Source organism: Pelophylax lessonae (genome assembly GCF_965119305.1).
Source record: "Pelophylax lessonae genome assembly, chromosome: 8".
NCBI lineage: Eukaryota > Metazoa > Chordata > Amphibia > Anura > Ranidae > Pelophylax > Pelophylax lessonae.
Genome location: NC_138775.1, coordinates 64,212,018 through 64,231,108, shown reverse-complemented (window position 1 = coordinate 64,231,108; position 19,091 = coordinate 64,212,018). Strand labels below are relative to the sequence as shown.

At 39.8% G+C, this 19,091-nt stretch overlaps 1 protein-coding gene across 6 annotated transcripts in view; it reads right to left on the bottom strand.

The window, feature by feature from the left end:
- The window catches only part of ERC2 (ELKS/RAB6-interacting/CAST family member 2), a 1,553,364-nt gene that overhangs the window by 1,342,507 nt on the left and 191,766 nt on the right, over positions 1-19,091 (bottom strand). For all 6 annotated transcript variants that reach the window (XM_082265097.1, XM_082265099.1, XM_082265101.1 and 3 more), the window contains one exon: positions 13,353-13,769. In XM_082265097.1, coding sequence (XP_082121223.1) covers positions 13,353-13,769 — 417 coding nt within the window. The remainder of the gene's footprint in view (positions 1-13,352; positions 13,770-19,091) is intronic.

Here is a 19,091-nt window from a genome sequence, read left to right as displayed (position 1 = left end):
TGAATGGTGGAAGATTAATTCATTTGGATGCAGGGAACAATAACATTAATATCTTGCTCGGCCTAATATCAAGTACGATTGATTACCACTGTCCAAGAAAAACACTAAAAAGATGGAAAAAAAATAACAAGACCAACACGCCAGGTCACAAATGTCTGCGAAGATGTCAGTGCAGACTTTACAACATCCTGGTATTGATAAAGTATTTCCCAAAGCAAATCAGCTCTGGCTCTGAAGCAAAGATTGTACAGTAAACACAATGAGGCAAGGAATGTGCTTTATATATCAGGAGAGGTGAACCTACTCCATCACCAAACTGGACAAGAACATATATTCAATGACAACTTTAGGTGTATGTAAAGCCAAAATTGTTTTTAGTTTCATACAGAGTAGGTGATAAATCATTTTTTTTCTTGCCTTCTTTGTGCCAATGGGTTGATTTCCCTATACTTCTCGACAACATCTCAATCAGATAGGTGAGAAAATCTGCTGCAATTGCTATTATTTTCAACTAAGATAAGCATTAACAGTACTACCTCACCTACTACTTTCTATTACCATAGACATACTAGTGACCGACCGTACAATTCTATGACATGTTTATGGAGTGCCATGAAGATTGAGTGCAGTTGGCTCATGACCTTAACGCTTGTTAATGCCTATTGGTGGCCTTACATAGAGCAATAAATTAATTAACCGCAGATCACACAAAGGCCTAAAGTAATGGTGGGAGTGTCATGGTCTGTGGCTGCATGAGTGCTGTCGGCACTGGGGAGCTACAGTTCATTTAGGGAACCATGAATGCCAACATGTACTGTGAAATACTGAAGCAGAGCACGATCCCCTCTCTTCGGAGACAGGGCCACAGGGCAGTATTCCAACATGATAAAGACCCCAAACACACCTCCAAGACGACCACTGCCTTGCTAAAGAAGCTGAGGGTAAAGGTGATGGACTGGACAAACCCTATTGGGCATCTGTGGGGCATCCTCAAACAGAAGATGGAGGAGCGCAAGGTCTCTAACATCCACCAGCTCCGTGATGTCATCACGGACCTGGTGGACGGTAGAGAGTGGAAGAGGAATCCAGTATCAACCTGCGAAGTTCTGGTGAACTCCATGCCCAAGAGGTTTAAGGCAGTGCTGGAAAATAATGGTGGCCACACAAAATATTGACACTTTGTGCCCAATTTTGGAATTTTCACTTACGGGTGTACTCACTTAAATTTCACTTACGGGTTGAACATAAATATCAAGTACAAATTTTAGGAACTGCAACCATTTTTATACATAGTCCCCCCATTTTCAGGGGCTCACATGTAATTAGACAAATGAATATAATCATAAATAAAATGTTCATTTTAACATTATGTTGAGACTCCTTTACTGGCAATGACTGCCTGAAGTCTGGAACCCATGGATATTACCAAAGACTGGGCTTCCTCCTTTCTGATGCTTTGCCAGGCTCTAAATGCAGCTGTCGTTAGTTGTCCTTTGTGGGACTTTCTGCCTTTATTTTTGCCTTCAGCAAGTGAAATGCATGCTCAATTGGGTTGAGATCAGGTGATTGTCTCGGCCATTGAAGAATATTCAACTTTGTTTACTTCGAAAGCTCCTGGGTTGCTTTTGCAGTGTGTTTTGGATCATTGTCCATCTGTACTGTGAAACGCATTCCAACATAATTTTGCTGCATTTGGCTTAATCTGGGCTTACAGTATATCTCTAAACACTGCAGAATTTATTCGGCTGCTTTTGTCTTCTGTTACATCATCAATAAACACCAATGATCCAGTGCCACTGGAAGCCATGTATGCCCATGCCATCACACTGCCTCCACCATGTTTACAGATGACGTTATGTGCTTTGGATCATGAGCTTTTCCAAGCCTTCTCCACACTGTTTTGTTCCTGTCATTCTGGTACAGAATAATCTTAGTTTCATCCGCCCAAAGAATGCTTTTCCACAACTGGCTTTTTTAGATGTTTTTTGACAAAGTCTAATCTGGCTTTTTTATTCTTTAGGCTTAGGCCCCTTTCACACAGGCGGACAGTTCAGATCCGCCTGTCAGTTTTTTTGGTGGATCTGAAAGGTCACCCCATACATGTCTATGGGGCATCGGATGTCAGCAGAGACATGTCCGCTGACATCTGATCCGATCCGTCAAATCTGGACAGATGGAAACCCTATTTTCCATCCGTCCAGCGGATCGGATGAGAAAGGACCGACGGTCCGTTCCCACCCGATTTCCCCATAGAGATGCATGGGGAACTGACAGCTGTGTCTCCGCACACAGCGCAGAGACACAGCTGTCATCCTCCTGCTCAGCGGGGGATCGGCGGATCGATCCTCCGCTGAGATAAACGGAGTTCGTCCGACGGACGGAGTGTGTGAAAAGACCCTTAGGAATGGTTTCGACCTTGTGGTGAACCTTCTGTATTTGCTCTCGGGAAGTCTTCACTTGATTGCAGACTTTGACAAAGATACGCCCACCTTCTGAAGAGTGTTCTTCACTTGGATGTTGTGAATGGGTTTTTCATTACCATAGAGAGCATCCTGCGATCATCCACCACTGTTGTCTCCCGTGGACGTCCAGGCCTTTTTATGTTGCTCAGCTCACCAATGTGTTCTTCTTTCCTCAGAATGTACCTAACTGTTGATTTGGCCACTCTGCTGCTGCTATCTCTCTGATTTTGGATTTGCTTCATTTTTGAAGCCTGTTTCACTTGCATGGACAGCTCCTTTGAACGTATGATGTAGGGTCACAGCAATAGATTCCAAATGCAAATACCACACTTAGAATCAACTCCAGACCTTTTACCTGATTAATTGATGAAGAAATAACGAAGCAGTAGCCCACACCTGGTCATGAATTAGCTTTTTATTAAATTGTCCAATTACTTTTGGTCTCCATAAAAGGGGGGGGGGGGGTTATTCTTAAAAGGCTGTAATTCCTAAGCCCTTCCTCCGATTTGGATGTACACACAGGTGCATTTCATAAAATTAGAATATCATCAAGAAGTTAATTTATTTCAGTAATTCAATTCAAAAAGTGAAACTCATATGTAATATATATAGATGCCTTACACACAGAGTGATATATTTCAAGCATTTCTTTCTTTAATTTTGATCATTATGGCTTACAGCTAGTGAAAACCCAAAATTTGGTACCTCAGAAAATTTGAATATTACATAAGACCAATAAAAAAGAAAAAGGATTTTTAATACAGAAATGTTGGCTTACTGAAAAGTATGTCCATGTACAGTATAGTATGCACTCAATACTTGGTCGGGTCTCCTTTTGCATGAATTACTGCATCAGTGTGGCGTGGAATGGAGCCGATCAGCCTGTGGCACTGCTGAGGTGTTATGGAAGCCCAGGTTTCTTTGATAGTGGCTTTCAGCTCATTGCATAATAAAACAATGATAAAAGGTCATATAAAAGTCTATAAGAAGACTGACCAAGAGAATCCTCCACACACCAGTGAATGACAATAAAGACAGAGTCCTGTCACCAAATACCACGTGGATATGGGTAAACTGCTTACCAGATGTTGTTGACTCTCAAATTATAGAAAAATCAACACCAGCATGATTACACAGGAATATGGGATGGTCCAGCAATGTTCTCAAGACATCAATCCCAGTCCATAGGAATGTAATAATGTATGACAGTGAACCTATGAATAAATGAGCTACAATAGTGTAGTATGTCTATACAAACTGGCAATTTATTTCAAAGTAGCACACTTTCAGAAATCACATTAAAAGAAGCGTGTGTGCACAGATAAGAAGAAACCACGACTGTTAGCATGCTTACATCCAAAGTTCCGACCCACCTTAAGTGTTTTGTCATCCAATGACGTCTTCGTCGCCTCTGAATTTGAGAGTCAACAACATCTGGTAAGCAGTTTACCCATATCCACGTGGTGTTTGGTGACAGGACTCAATCTTTATTTTCATTCAATGGTGTGTGGAGGATTCTCTTGGTCACTCTTCAGTTGGACTTTTATATGAACTTTTATCATTGTTTTATTATGGATTGGTGCTGCCCTTTTGTGTATATATAATTTGGGTTGTGTAATCTTACCTATTGTGCTGGCTGCCTTATTTTCTCTGTACTTCTTTTTCTTCCAAGCACAGATATTTTTATTGTTTTTTTTTTTTAAATTAAAAGAAAGAAATGCTTGAAATATATCACTCTGTGTGTAATGCATCTGTATAAAATATATGCATTTAACTTTTTGAATTGAATTACTGACATAAATGAACTTTTTGATGATATTCTAATTTTATGAGATGCACCTGTACCCTCAAATTAAACCTGAGAGTGTGCACTTTCAGTCCTTCTACATTATATAACTATAGCTTGAATATGTTTTGGTAAATACCTGAAAAAAACTAAAAGTGTGCCTGTGTTCAAATATATATGAACCTAAATGTATATACATATTAAAACGATATAAATGTGTGGGAAAATGAATGTACTGTATATTATAATGTCTTCATACAATTACTGTATTTTTTCTATTCATCTATAGATTTACCCCTGATACTTTCGCAAGGGAGTGGGTTATACTGCCCCACGCAAAACATGTAGAGAAGGCTACCCTCAATCCTCTGTGTCACCATGTGAAAACATACTAAGATATGAAGTGATCATATGTAATCGCAAACGCATTGAAATAGTAACTCAGTGAGAAATTGAGGGAAAGAGTAGGCAGATTGGAAAACAAGAAATTAAAATATTGTCATGCCTAACACTGTTGTTTTATTTGTCATTTTTTTTAATCCTGATTTTAAATTCGTAGATTTAAAATAAAATTGTTGTGTTATTAAATATATATGCGTTGGGGCCATAAAAGTCCACAGTGTGATTTTGCATATAATCACGATTTTTTCGGATGGGTGCCCTAAACAAGCCAATAGCTAACTAGTAATTTAATTACAGCAGTCCTTGAAACACACTAACGCCGTTAAAAAAAATCAGTGTGTTGAGCCGAAATATTTTAGCTTTTTGCAACTGAAGCAACTATCTTTTCACAGGTCTGTTTTGATGCATTAAAGACAAACCGTGGGCAAACGGCCAATTATCCTGTTGAAGTACAAATATGTAAGCTGGTTGACCTGCCAAAGGATTAGTAATTCTGTTCCACTCTTGTGATTGAACAAAAAATGTACTGCTAGGAAGATCACTCTGAAATTTCCTGGCTCAGCTTTATGGGCTTGTATGTCACCTGCCTGTATATTGGACAGAGGTGATGATGTTGACTAAATGTGCAGTTGGCAAACTGGAGCTGAAGATGTGACACATGATACTGTAAAGCTTCGCCAAGGAACAGGCCTTCTTAGTTATGTAGTGTAGCAGAGGTTTGCAAATCACAAGACTGACTGAACAGAGTTCCAAACAATTTGGCAATTTATTTATATGTATTTGAGAGAGCCGAAATGACTTCTTCTCCATCATTTGTCTTTGGGAAAAAATTAAATAAAAAAATAAAGCTAGCCATACATGTATAGATTTCTGTAGTTCAGCTCGAAATCTAGTAGGTTCTTCCATCTGCACTAAACTGCTTGAATAGAGGAATCTCCCATTGCAGGATGGCCATCACCTGCATCTGATTAGATGCAGTCACTGTAAAGCCAACCATCTTCCACCAGGTTCCTTTGACAAAAGTCAACCTGAAAAATCTTTGGCAAACCAGGTGGTGCTGAAAGGACCACCCCATCTTAAATTTCAGGGAATTTAGTAGGAATAAGCTGAAAAAGCTTGAACCATCTATGACAGACTTAAGTCTCACGTTTTATGTACTGTTAGGGTATAGAGGTGTTTACGTGGCACAAAGAAAGTCAGGAAAATGTGTGGAGCTGGCCAGTGACAATACAAAAAATAGAGCAGGCTCAAAACATTTGTGGTCACAATGTTCACGCTAGTGCACCTATGAAATATAGAAAGATATTACAGGTAGATAGAGGCCAATATAACAGTTTGAAACTTTTCTTTTTACAGGAATTTGGCCTTTAATTGGCATACAACTATCACTTATAGAGGTTGTAAACCTGAAAGGCAAAGGCATAATGAGCTAGTATGCATGGCATCCTAGCTCAATATGAAATACTTACCTTAAAATGAAGCCCCCGCAGCGCCGCCCGCACAACACTTACATGGCCGACATTTTAACCTGTCTTCCTTCTGGGTTTGTGTCCTCCGGCCATCTGATTGGCCGGAGCCGCGATGATGCATGAGCACGGGAGCCGCTGTTCACGGCACAGGGCTCTGAAGGAACGGCACGGGCTGTCGTAGTAAATATCTCCTAAACAGTGCATGTTTAGGAGATATTTAAAGTACCTATAGTTAAAGCGGAGTTCCACCCAGTGAACGTTTTTTTTAATAAAAATTCCCCCGGGACAGTCAGGGCTAGTGCATTCCACAATGGCTAGCCTCTGATCTGTCCCGAGTTGCACTTACCTGAAAGAAGAAATACTTACCTTGAAAATGTATTCTCCAGCGCTGCAATCTCAGGTGTGGGCAGCTTGAAGCCAGCGCGATCCTCTTCTGTGTCCTCTTCCGTCTTCTTTGGTCCCACGATGCACTGCACCGGCTCCGCCGTCACTTCCGGTGCCGCAGCGTCATCCCTGCACAGCTTCTGGGCATGCCCAGAAGCTGTTTTGCAAGGTATGACGGCGCCTGCACCGGAACTGACGTCGGGGCCGGTGCAGGCGCATTGATTCCTGGGAGCGATGACGTTCAGCTCCCAGGAATCATTGCATGCCAGGAAGTGACGAATGGCAGTGGCCGCCGAGGGGAGGAAGAGGAAGTAAGGTAAGTATATTTTCTTCTAAACTAGGTAAGTAAAAAAAAAAAAAAAAAATTGCGATTATCCATTTGTTTTTCAGGTGACCCGGAGCGAGAAGATGGAGGTAAGTATAATTTTAGGGTGGAACTCCACTTTAAGCCTTAAGGTAAGCCTTACCAAGCTTTACTTCCTCTTTAAGAATTCCAAACTGTGTCTAAAGAGCTACATGAATTTTAAACTCCCAGTCAAATAGGAAGCTCAGCAATTTGCCTTAGGCAGGCCCTTTGATAGCAATAATAAAAGGACTTGGTGGTTCCTTGGGTAAACCATGCGTGGTCAAGACATTAAAAAATGTCCGAGGACCCAACATCTGTATTAGATTTCCACATGATAAAAAGACCTGTATTCCCTGAAATTCACCCACAGCTATGCAGATCTAATGTTTATTTGGAATGAAAAGAGAAGAAAAAAAAAAAGATCATCCGCTAAGACAACACAAACATCGGTGACAAAATAAGATATTCTGCACATTGAAATAACAGGGGAGAGGTTCACTGATGTACACCGGGGCCAGAAAGAGCAGTGAAAGCAAATACTCAGTACTTTGTTTGTGGCATTCTACTTGAATAATTTCCCTGGTGGGCACTGGGTAAGGTCAGGGTGGCTTTAAATCTAACACTTACAAGGAAGATCTAATTTAAGGTCTTTGACCATAAATTTAGCCCAGGAAAACAGAAGTTCTGGAAACCAAGAAAGAGCTGCTAAGCAAATTAGCAGACTCTTTGCTTACTGCATTGAGAACTAGTGTGCATAGTGAAGTAGTGTGCAGGTATTTTATGAATTAAACAAGAAGTTTGGGGTCATAAAAACAAACACACATAGTCACCTCCATGACTAATACTACAGCTGTCCCCCAATGGCTTTAAGCCCTAGAACTGAATAATCACATGACTGCTGATCGCTCATTTCTCAGGCCACTCTCAGTCACTGCTCTCTGCTCTGCTCCTCCAGCTCCCCTTGGGGCACCAGGCTGAGGAATGAGCAGGAGCAACCAAGCTCAGGCTCTCAGAGTAGTGTTGAAGGGCCGAGCCAGCTGCTAATCGGGCATCTGGGTGAATTCCAACAATATTGTTAGTATCCTTCCAGAGCCTGGAGCGGCTCTGTGTCATCAACCAACAGCGAACTTTAGCCCATTGTTGGCTGATTCTGGGTCACAGGAGAATACATGTAAGTGTAAGAGAAGTATGATCAAAAAATCTCTGCCCATGATTCTCTTTTAACAATGTATCACCTACACTAAAACACCACCGTCTAAAGCTGAACCCTCCCTGCTTTAACCACTTCAATACCAGGCACTTTCACCCCCCCCCTTCCTGCCCAGGCCAATTTCCAGCTTTTAGCGCTGTTGCATTTTGAATGACAATTGCGCGATCAAGCAACACTGTACCTAAACCAAATTGATGTCATTTTTTCCCACAAATAGAGCTTTCTTTTGGTGGTATTTGATCACCGCAAGGTTTTTTCTTTTTTTGCTAAACAAATAAAAAAAGACCGAAAAGTTTGAAAAAAAAAAAGATTTTTTGTTTATGTAATCCAATTTTGTAAATAGATATGTTTTTTCCTGCACTGATGAGGCCGCACTGACAGGAGCTGATGAGGAGGCACTGATGGGGTGGCACTAATGGGGTTGCACTGATGGGGTGGCACTAATATGCGGCACTAATAGGCAGCACTGATAGGCATCACTGATGGGCACTGATATGTGGCACTGATAGGTAGCACTGATGTGCAGCATTGGTGGGCACTGATAGGCGGCACTACTGGGCACTGATAGGCGGCATTGATGGGCACTGATAGGTGGCAATGATGTGCACTGATAGGCTTCACTGATGGGCACTGATAGGCGGCACTGATGGGTGGCAGTGATCGGCACTGATGGGCACTAATAGGCGGCACTGGTGGGAAATAATGGGCACTGGTGGGCGGCACTGATAGATGGCAATGATGGGCACTGGTGGGCAGCCCTGATGGGGAGGGCACTGGCGGGCAGCACTGATGGGGAGGCTCCCTGAGCCCTGATTGCCATCCCTGGTGGGCATCTTTGGGGTCATGGGTGGGCATCCCTGGGTTCATGGGTGGGCATCCCTGGTGGTTCTAGTGGCACCCCCCCCCCAAGGGTCTGCACTGGTAATCAATGCTCTGATTCTGCTCAATATGATGTCCGGTCAGGATAATGAAACCACCTTCCCGCCGTCATTTGCCTATAAGTGGTTAATAGGTAACTTTTAAAGCAGAGTTCCGGTCTCCTCTGGAAAAAAAAGTCAGCAGCTACAAAAACTGTAGCTGCTGACTCTTAAAAGACAGCCATTTACCTGTCCCATGATCCAGTGGTGTGTTCATCCCAGTCAGTTTCACCCGTTGTCTTTTTTCCTCAGCCCCGGCATCTTCATTATGGGCACCTGGCTGTGACAACTTGGGTGAACAAAACGCACATCAATTACTCTCGCTGTTATTGGATGTTCATCAAGGCATTCATTTGCACTATTTAGAACATCACTAGTTGCTCACACTTTATGAATACTTGTTTATTCAATATCTATGTTTAGCGCGGCAACATTTTTTATTGTTTCACGTTTATCACCATTGGTCCTGTTGTGTTGTTATCCAGCTCCTTAAGATTTTCTGTACATTCTCAAATACCTTTTTTCCCTGTACTATCCCTCGCTAGCATACAATGTAGGAGAGCATTTGCTACATTTAACCCTTTGTTAGGACAAAGTTAAAATCTAGATTACAGCTGCTAATGAAGAACTGTGAACACAGTTCAGATAGGGTTATTTAAGTTAAACTTTACTCCACAGCCCTCTCTTAAACATTAATAATCAGGGAGAGCATGTACGGATTTTTAAAGGAGTTGTAAAGTCAGAAGGTTTTTTTTATCTTAATGCATTCTTAGCATTAAGATAAAAAGCCTTCTGTGCACAGCAGCCTCCCCAGCACCCCCTAATACTTACCTGAACCCCATCTCTGTCCAGCGATGTCCACGAGTCCTTCGGCTGTTATGAGACTCTCTATCCCGATTCTCTGAGACACAGCAGTAGCGCCATTGGCTACCGTGGCTGCCAATTAAAGTCAGTGAGCCAATCAGGAGAGAGAGGGGCAGGCCAAAACGGCAGCTCTGTGCCTGAATGGACACACGGAGCTGCAGCTCGGCTCGGGTGCCTCCATAGCAAGCTGCTTGCTGTGGGGGAACTCGACAGAATGGGGGGGCCAGGAGCACTGAAAAGGGACCCGAGAAGAGGAGGATCTGGACTGCTCTGTACAAAACAAACTGCACAGAGGAGGTAAGTATAACATGCTTGTTATTTTTATTAGAAAAAAAAAACAAGACTTTTTTAATCGCTTTAAACAAGTAAAAAGCACGTAAAAAGGTAACTAGCAAGATTTATTTTACGTTAACAAATATAAAATAGGTGTTATCCTAATTTGGCTGCCAAAGTGGAAATACTTTAAAGTATTAAATAAGGCTTAACTATAGGTACAGTAAATATCCCATAAACGTGCAACAGGGCATACTAGCACATTATAACTTTGCCTTGCAAGTATAAAAAAAAAAAATGGTTTACTACTGCTTTAACAGTAATTTTTTTTTAACCTTTTTGCCCTGAGTGCCAGCAAGTATAAGGCCTCCTGGTGTTGATAGAGCTGTGCCAAGAGCGTGTGTCCTGCCCGCTCCCGACACAGTTACCGGCGGCTAACGGAAAGCTCCTGTTCGCTGCTTGCAATCAGGAGCTTTCCCATCATGTGATCGCCATGACAGCCAATCAGGGGGGGTCACATGGCCATAAGCCCCACCCCCCGGCAATCTAAACCGACTGTAAGGAATTATTAATATATAGACTTCTAAAAAGGGTTTTAGTATTATTATTAATAATAAAGCATATATATGTTTTTATTATTGTATAGTTGTTTTCATTATGTATTGCACAATTCAGGAAATGCAAAAGAAAATCTCATTGTGTGTTTCTTTTTACAATGGCAATAAATTCTCTTATTATACTTATATATATTATAATCAATATACAGTAGTTTGATTTCTGTTTTTCTCTACAAAAAAGGTCTTCTCTGGGAACAGTAATGGGTATAAATTAGCTCAGCCCAGAAAGCAAAAGAAAAGCATAAAAAAGGAAAAGTAAAGATATATAACGGAAAAAAATGAAAAAGCAAAGACTTTTCAGTTGGTAACGGGTAATCTTCAGCTTGAAATCATGTTTTTATGATATCTGTTTAATAGTACCACTTATAAGAAGACTATTTTTCTGTAAAGTGTGACTCATTTAGAGAAGCACTGCTTTTGTTATTTTTTTTTCTGTTATCATTATTTTCATTGACTTCTGCATGGTAATTACACGTAGTATTTGCTTCTCCATTTTTCTTTGAATACAAGAGCAACAAATGTAGCATTGATCCTACAGGGCTGTCAAAAAGAGATGCTATAATTGTTTAATGATATTGGAGAATATTGATCTAAACTCTTACAATAAAAGGCAAGTAATCCCGGAAATTACATTTCCTACATTATGAATAAAATTCACATATAAATGAAGAAATCCCATTAGAATTGCCAGAAGAAAGGCTGTTGGGAAATACTCTATCTCATTTTGGTATTATACAATTTTGATATATCCTTGCATATAAGTATATGTAAATGTTCAGAAAGAGGTAAGTAATTATTTTTTTGTTTTTTCTTTTGTCTAAAACCACAATTTAAAACCCCTTTCTTTATAGTTAACACAAAAATAAATTGCCAAACAAAATCCATTTTTGGCTCCATTAAGCTTTTGCCATAATGTGCAAGTATAAACAGCAAACTGGCACATTAAGGCTAAGTTCACATGTAGGCATTTTTCAGCTCTAAGGATCAGCTCAAAAAACACCCAACAAGACAAATCCTATTCATTTCAATGGTACCTATTCACATCTGAGCGTTCTGACGCCTTGAGCAAAACGCCCAACGCTTCAAAAAGTGCATGAGCTTCTTTTTGAGCAGATTACAGGCATTTTTGCCCCATAGACTTAATGCAAATGCTGGAAAGGCGATATAGAGCGTTTTACAGGCGTTTATCCAGCCTATCAAAATGCCTATAAAAATGCCTAGAAAACGACTGAAAAACACCTATAAAATAGCAATGCCTAGATGTGAACGTAGCTTAAGGTAGACTTACCAAGCAAAGCAAACCCCCTCCAGCACCGTAATGACCGTGCTCCCCTCCATCGCCAGCCCTTCCATCGTCACCAGATTTGGAGTTGCTGACCATTTTGATTGGCCAGATGCTATAACCCCCAATACATGAGCAGCCATGGAGGTTACTTCATTCTGGCACAGAATTGTGCTGAAACTGTATACTGACTTGCGTATGCACAGAAAAATATTGGAACAAATTCTACTAGTATATATCCAGCTTGTTTCAAAGCCTATAAAGGTAACGTAATGGAAGTCTTTCATGAGAAAAATATGAAGACTGTCATTGTTGACCTCTCCTTCTAAAAACGAAAAATGCCTGGTTGTCATACTTGAACCAAAAAAAAGTATGCAGAATAGTATTTTTTTTTTTAATTTGGTCAGACTTTTTTAAGCAGCATAGTCATTGAAGGTAATCGACTCCACTAATAATGAAGGTCAGCATACTAATCAGGCAAGTAGAATTTTCAGCTCTCATAGTTTTGTTCCATTACTGACAAGTGAACAAAACAGTTTCCAATGCAGCAATAAACACTCTTTAAAAAAAAAAACTGAATATTTGACCCGAAGAAGCACATAAACTCTAAAGGAGGTGAAAATAGCATATTTGGTGAATTATTTATATCCAAATAGCAATTCTGTATATTTAACTCAAAAAATAGACATAAACTTTAAAGCTATTAATTTTTCTTGGTGCATCACTTTTTAGATTTGCTATTGGTGTTATTTGGGGAGCTGATTCAGATAATTGCATTGGCTAGACTGCATCAGTTCTAGTTTTTTAGATATGGTCAAATTTATATAATTTTTTAGTCAGTTTTTGAAAGAATCTTCGTGATCAACTTGTTCACCTAGTTTGTATTTTTGCACAAAGGTAGAAAAGTATAATGAGAGTGTTTACGTATTTTCAACTGTAACTTTACATTGAAAACAATGGATTCTAATGTGTAAATTTGTAACAGTATACAGTTATGACCCTATAGGAGGTGTGTGTATATAGCCATCTATACTGTTTCACTTTTGCAGATCGAGCTCCATAGAGGTTATGGCTACTTCACGATGGTGCTGCCTGAATCACCCCAACGTATTTTGCTATATTTACATCCTGATTTCGGATAGGCAACCAGAGTGAAGATTGGTATATGTCTCCAAAACTGACAGGGAAAAATTGGTGCCATTTCTGGAATGTCAAATATACCCAGGAACAGGTCTAACATTGGAGGCACCAAAAAGTGTGTTGGCCCCGGGTTATTTTTGCACAGAGTCAAGTTACTAAATCACACTCCTAAAAAGTTACATTTTGCCAAACCCACCTACCTCTCTCAGATGAATATTTTCTTTGTCCTTTTGGTCTAGAAGAACTTCTAAATGATTAAGTTGTGATTCTGCTTCCACTATTCTCCGGGTCTTCTCATTTTCCTCCTCCATGCCTTTAGAGGGCAACCCTTTACTTTGCAGCATCTCCAGAAGCTTTTTGATGGACTCATCACGGGCACTTAGTGTCTGTTTTTGTGTTTCTATCCTCAGCTCCATCTCCTCTAGTGTTTTTCTGAGTAAGAAAAGTTCCTTGGCTTGCCGGTCATGTTCTGCCTGAAGCCTTCGGAAGTTTTCCTCAGTCAGTTCAATGGTGAAATGTTCTGCACCGCGGTTCCCGCTTTCCTGCTGAAGAAGGTGATTAAGGTCCCTCTGAGTCCGCAGTTCATCTTGGAGGGCCTGGATGGTCAACTGTAAATGCTGGAACAGAAGTGGATTGGTCATATGAGTAAACAGTAATAGATTGTTTCCTAATAAATATCTACAAAATATTTATATATACAGCTAGTAGGAAAATCACAATTTTTAGCTTTTAAAAAGCTGATAAAATAAAGACCATCATTAGAAGTTTTTCTATACTTTTAACCCCACGTTTTTGAGTTGAGGTGCTAAGTTTTTATCTATGTGTCTCATGGTCATAGCATAATTATGCATTGAAGAAAAAATGTATAGATAATCAAAGAAGATTGAGAACAGGGTAATTGTTCAAAGGACAATGGTTTTACTACTCATTAGAACAGGTATCCTAGATTCTATGACACAGGAATATGAAAGCTAGCTTTACTGATGAGTTTCTTTGGGGCTGAGGCTGTATACATGGATGGCAAGATGCTAACATATCCAAGTAGTGAGACAGACAATAAAAGGAGATTAAGGAGGGGCCACTCTTTCAAAGGACAGTGGTTATACCTATAAATGCTGGTTTCCTGCTGTTTTCAGGGAAATTTTATTGCAAAAACGGTAAGTAAAGCCCACTAAAAATTTATAGGAAACATGTCATAACAGTTCCAGCATCAATAGTTAAAATCCATATAGTTTAAAATAAAAGAATCAAGTACTGACAGGTAGATACCTTTTTTTTTAACAACCAGACTAGCAAATTCTAAATTAGTTTACGAAATGTTACATTTAAATGCATCAAATATTTATTGTTCAGCCAATTATGTGTTATATTTAATTATGCTTTTGTTTTAAAAATACATTAATACGCAATCAGAAGCAGAGTAGCACTGCAGTTTAAGTGTAATACACAATATGGTTGAAAAAGCAATTTATTTTAATAAGAGTTCAGGCACTTAAGTCATTTACTGCCCTTATTTAAAAATAGTTACCATAATTAACATCTGTGTAAAGCATGTTTTCAGCTCCTCGTTTGAGGTCTTAACCTTACCATACACTTGAAAACCTTATTTAAAAATCTAAAACTAATAAAATGTGAGGGCCTACTTGAGCATTGTCTTTAATTTGAAACTAGTCAGGCAAGCCCTTGCAATAGATGTGGGTAGATTCAAATGGAATTATACGGTAAGATAGTTATGATCAATTTAAAGCCCAGTTCAAATCCAATCAAGCCCAAATTCAAATCAAAAGTGAAATCTGAGGAAATCTTTTTATGAGCGTCAAAGAACCAACAATTCCCAAACTAGTTCCAAAACTAAGAAGTATTATGGCTGAAATGAATCTCTAAAGCAAACCTAAAGAGGGGAATAAACTAGGAGGGTACTCTGGTATCTAGTTATTTATCCATCTATCTACAGTATATCGAGAGTGTTGCCACAACCTTTACTTCCTAATCGTCCTTTTTAGCTAGTGAACCCGTTCATTACAGTAATGAACCATGAGTGATATTTTGGATGCTGGGATGATATTCTTATACACCTACATCAGCGGCATCATATAGTTCTTTTCCCCCTCCTTTTAAGTTTGCTTTAAATTATCTCAAATGTTGGTTGTGTGTTCAATTCTGTGACCTTCAGCCTTTATTCTAGTTAAAATGAAAACGTAGACATGATATTCTAGACCTTGCCATTGTTAGGTGTCCGTATCAATTTCCTTTATCTTTTGACTGAAATTACGGGAACTAATACATGACACTAGATGGTACCAGTTACACTAAGGACCCTTTTGTAATGGGGCACAAATATGTTTCTTAGAAAACAATGCTAAACCCATTTATAATAACTGCATTACTCATTTTTAGGTTTGGTAAGGGTGGGGAAGGATTACAACCATTACAACCCCTGTTGGGGTTTTATTGTTGTCTGTACCCCTTTAGGTGAAATCAACCCTCTCTATATACCCTGGTGACAACGGATACTTCAAAATTGTACACTTATGCTCAGAACAGGAAGTGAGTGAAATCTTTTACCTTTTCTGGTGACAACTTCATAAAGGGGAATTTTTCTTTATATTTGATAGATTTCCAGGGCAGTAAAATGAAATCCCACCAAAGTGACACACAGAGCAATAAGAACCTGACTTACACAGACACACAGAGCACTATCCTGTCTTACCCAAAAAATAACGAAAATTAAAACAGCACTTGGGTCAGCCTATCAGGTCAGCCTTGGAATTTCATAATTTACATTCAGTAAATTGTCTTTTATTTACCCCATCATGTTTTGTATGTGGGTAAATATGAAATATGTCTACAGCTCCACTTCTAGGAAATTTTTGTGGCCCTGTCTTGTCCCATGCAGCCATTTTTATTTCATAACAATCCCCACCAGGGCTCCACACCTGCTGCACACGGCCAGAGCCTCTATTGTTTGTACCCCCCCCCCAAAGCAGTGTTGTCCTCTGCCCCCTTCACATAACTCCCCCCACTTTAGTGTCCTCTGCCCCCAATATTTAGGTAATAAAAAAGTTAGTAAATGATAGAACATATATGTGTATTAAGTGCACTAGAGCTGCTACTATGGCACGAGGCAAGCACGTAACCTAGGTGTTAATAAATCTGGACCCAAGCGCTGTTCTTTTTACCAATCTGTGCTAAAATGAATTACTCTCAACAGTTCATCAATTCTGTATACCACAAGTAATATGTCAGCAATTAATAACTCCTATCTATAAAGTGACACGTGCTCAATAAAGTGCTAATGAGCTTTAACCCAAATAAACTTTTGAGTCCATAGTGCAAAACAAATCCCTGTATAAAGTGCTTGTGCAAACAAATTCCTAATGCACCGTACACACGTGCAGATTATCTGCAGACTTTTGTCTGCAGACTTACCTTTTCTATGTAGTGCAAGGGCCTGCCGGATTGCATACAAATTGAAAGTGTTTAGGTTTGACCTCATATTATATGGTTTTGGTAAGTCTGCAGACAAAAGTCTGCAGATAATCTGCACGTGTGTATGGGGCATTAGGCTGCAGTTTTCACTTTTCTGTACTCCCCGACTTCATTCACCACTCACCAACTTGCAGAGTCAAAAGCACATCTCACGAGTGATGTCCAATTGTAGTGAATGTCATCTCCTCTATGTAAACTCCTCCAATATTATTGATCAGACGCTCTCCCAGTATGTCATGCAAAGATTACAGAGAGATCTCCATGGCTTAATATCATCATTTGGACTTTATTAAAATGTATTAAAAACAATTACACTCACATTAACTTGTATAGGAATATGCATGTATTAAGGGCCGGTCTGCCGCTGAGGCGTGCGTTACAAGCACTGGAAGTACATCACTGTCAGTTCCGCTTGATGCTCTGAAGACACCCAGTGGGAGGGGCAAAATGCATCAAGCGGAACTGACTGTGCAATTGTTTTTAATACATTTTAATAAAATCTATACGATATTAAGCCATGAAGATCTCTCTAATCTTTGCATGACATACTTGGAGAGCGCCTGATCATTAATATTGGAAGAGGTTACATGGAGGAGATGCCACACTAGGACATCACTCGTAAGATGCACTCCTCACTCTGAAATTCAGTAAGTGGGGAGTGAAGGCGGGGAGCACAGAAGAGTGAGCACTGCACGTTAAGGAATGTGTTTGCATGGCACTTTATACATGGGTTATTTTGCACAATGAAAGAAGAAAATGGTCGCACACCACCACGGAATCCAATGAAGAAAAGTTCTTTATTCACATAAGTGGTACAAGGTACAGCAGGGTAGGACAGTAGACGCGTTTCACACGACTGCTACGTGCTTGTTCACTACCATGCTGTTAGTGAACAAGCACGTAGCAGTCGTGTGAAATGCATCTACTGTCCTACCCTGCTGTACCTTGTACCACTTATGTGAATAAAGAACTTTTCTTCATTGGATTCTGTGGTGGTGTGCGACCATTTTCTTCCTTAATGCTTCTGGTGGCGAGCCAAGGTTCAGCACCCACCTTGAATCGTGGACTTTGACTAGCCTGAGCGGTGTTATCTCTCTTCATTATTTTGCACAATGGACTGCTTATTTTGCACTATGGACCCACATTTTTGTTTGGGTTAAAGCTCATTAGCACTTTATTGAGCATGTGTCACTTTATAGATAATATATATAGAGTTAATTATTGCTCACATACAGTGCATTCGGAAAGTATTCACAGCGCTTTACTTTTTCCACATTTTGTTATGATAAATGCCTTATTCCAAAATACATTAAATTCATTATTTTCCTCATAATTCTCCAAACAATACCCCATAGTGACAACATGAAAGAAGTTTGTTTGAAGTCTTTGCAAATGTATTTTAAAGAAGGAAAGAAAAAATCCAAAAGACACCTAAAGGATTCTCAGACCATAAGAAACAAAATTCTCTGGTCTGATGAAACCGAGATTGAACTCTTTGGCCTGAATGGCAAGTGTTGTGTCTGGAGGAAACAGGCACCACTCATTACCTGGCAAATACCATCCCTACAGTGAATCATGGTGGTAGCAGCATCATGCTGTGGGAATGTTTTTCAGCAGTAGGAACTGGGAGACTAGTCAGAACGGAGGGAAAGATGAATGCAGCAATGTACAGAGACATCCTTGATGAAAACCTGCTCCAGAGCATTCTGGACCTCAGACAGGGGCAAAGGTTCATCTTCCAACAGGACAACGACCCTAAGCACAAAGCCAAGATAACAAAGAAGAAGTGAATACAGGACAACTCTGTGAATGTCCTTGAGTGGTCCAGCCAGAGCCTAGACTTGAACCCAATTGAACATCTCAGGAGAAATCTGAAAATGGCGGTGCATCGACGCTCCGCATCCAACCTGATGGAGCTTGAGAGGTCCTGCAAAGAAGAATGGGAAAAACTGCCCAAAAAAAGGTGTGACAAGTTTGTAGCATCATACCTCAAAAGACTTGAGCCAAAGGTGCTTCAACAAATTATTAAGCAAAGTCTGTGAGTACTTACTGTATTTACATGGGATTTGTTTCATTTTTTATATTTAATAAATGTGCAACGATTTCAAACAAACTTCTTTTATGTTGTCATTATGGGGTATTGTTTGTAGAATTTTGAGGAAAATAATGAATTTAATCTATTTTAGAATAAGGCTGTAACATAACAAAATGTGGAAAAAGGGAAACGCTGTGAATACTTTCCAGATGCACTGTATGAATTGTGGTATATAGGATTTATGATTTTATGAATTGCAGCACTTGGATCCAGATTTATTAACACCTAGGTTGCATGATTTACCTTAATCCTCCGTCTTGATTCCAAACACCTCTTTCTAAGCCACCCTGAAAAGTCACAGTTTCCTCTATGAGCAAAGCTAATATTATGTCCTGGGGGACCACACATTTTTCCC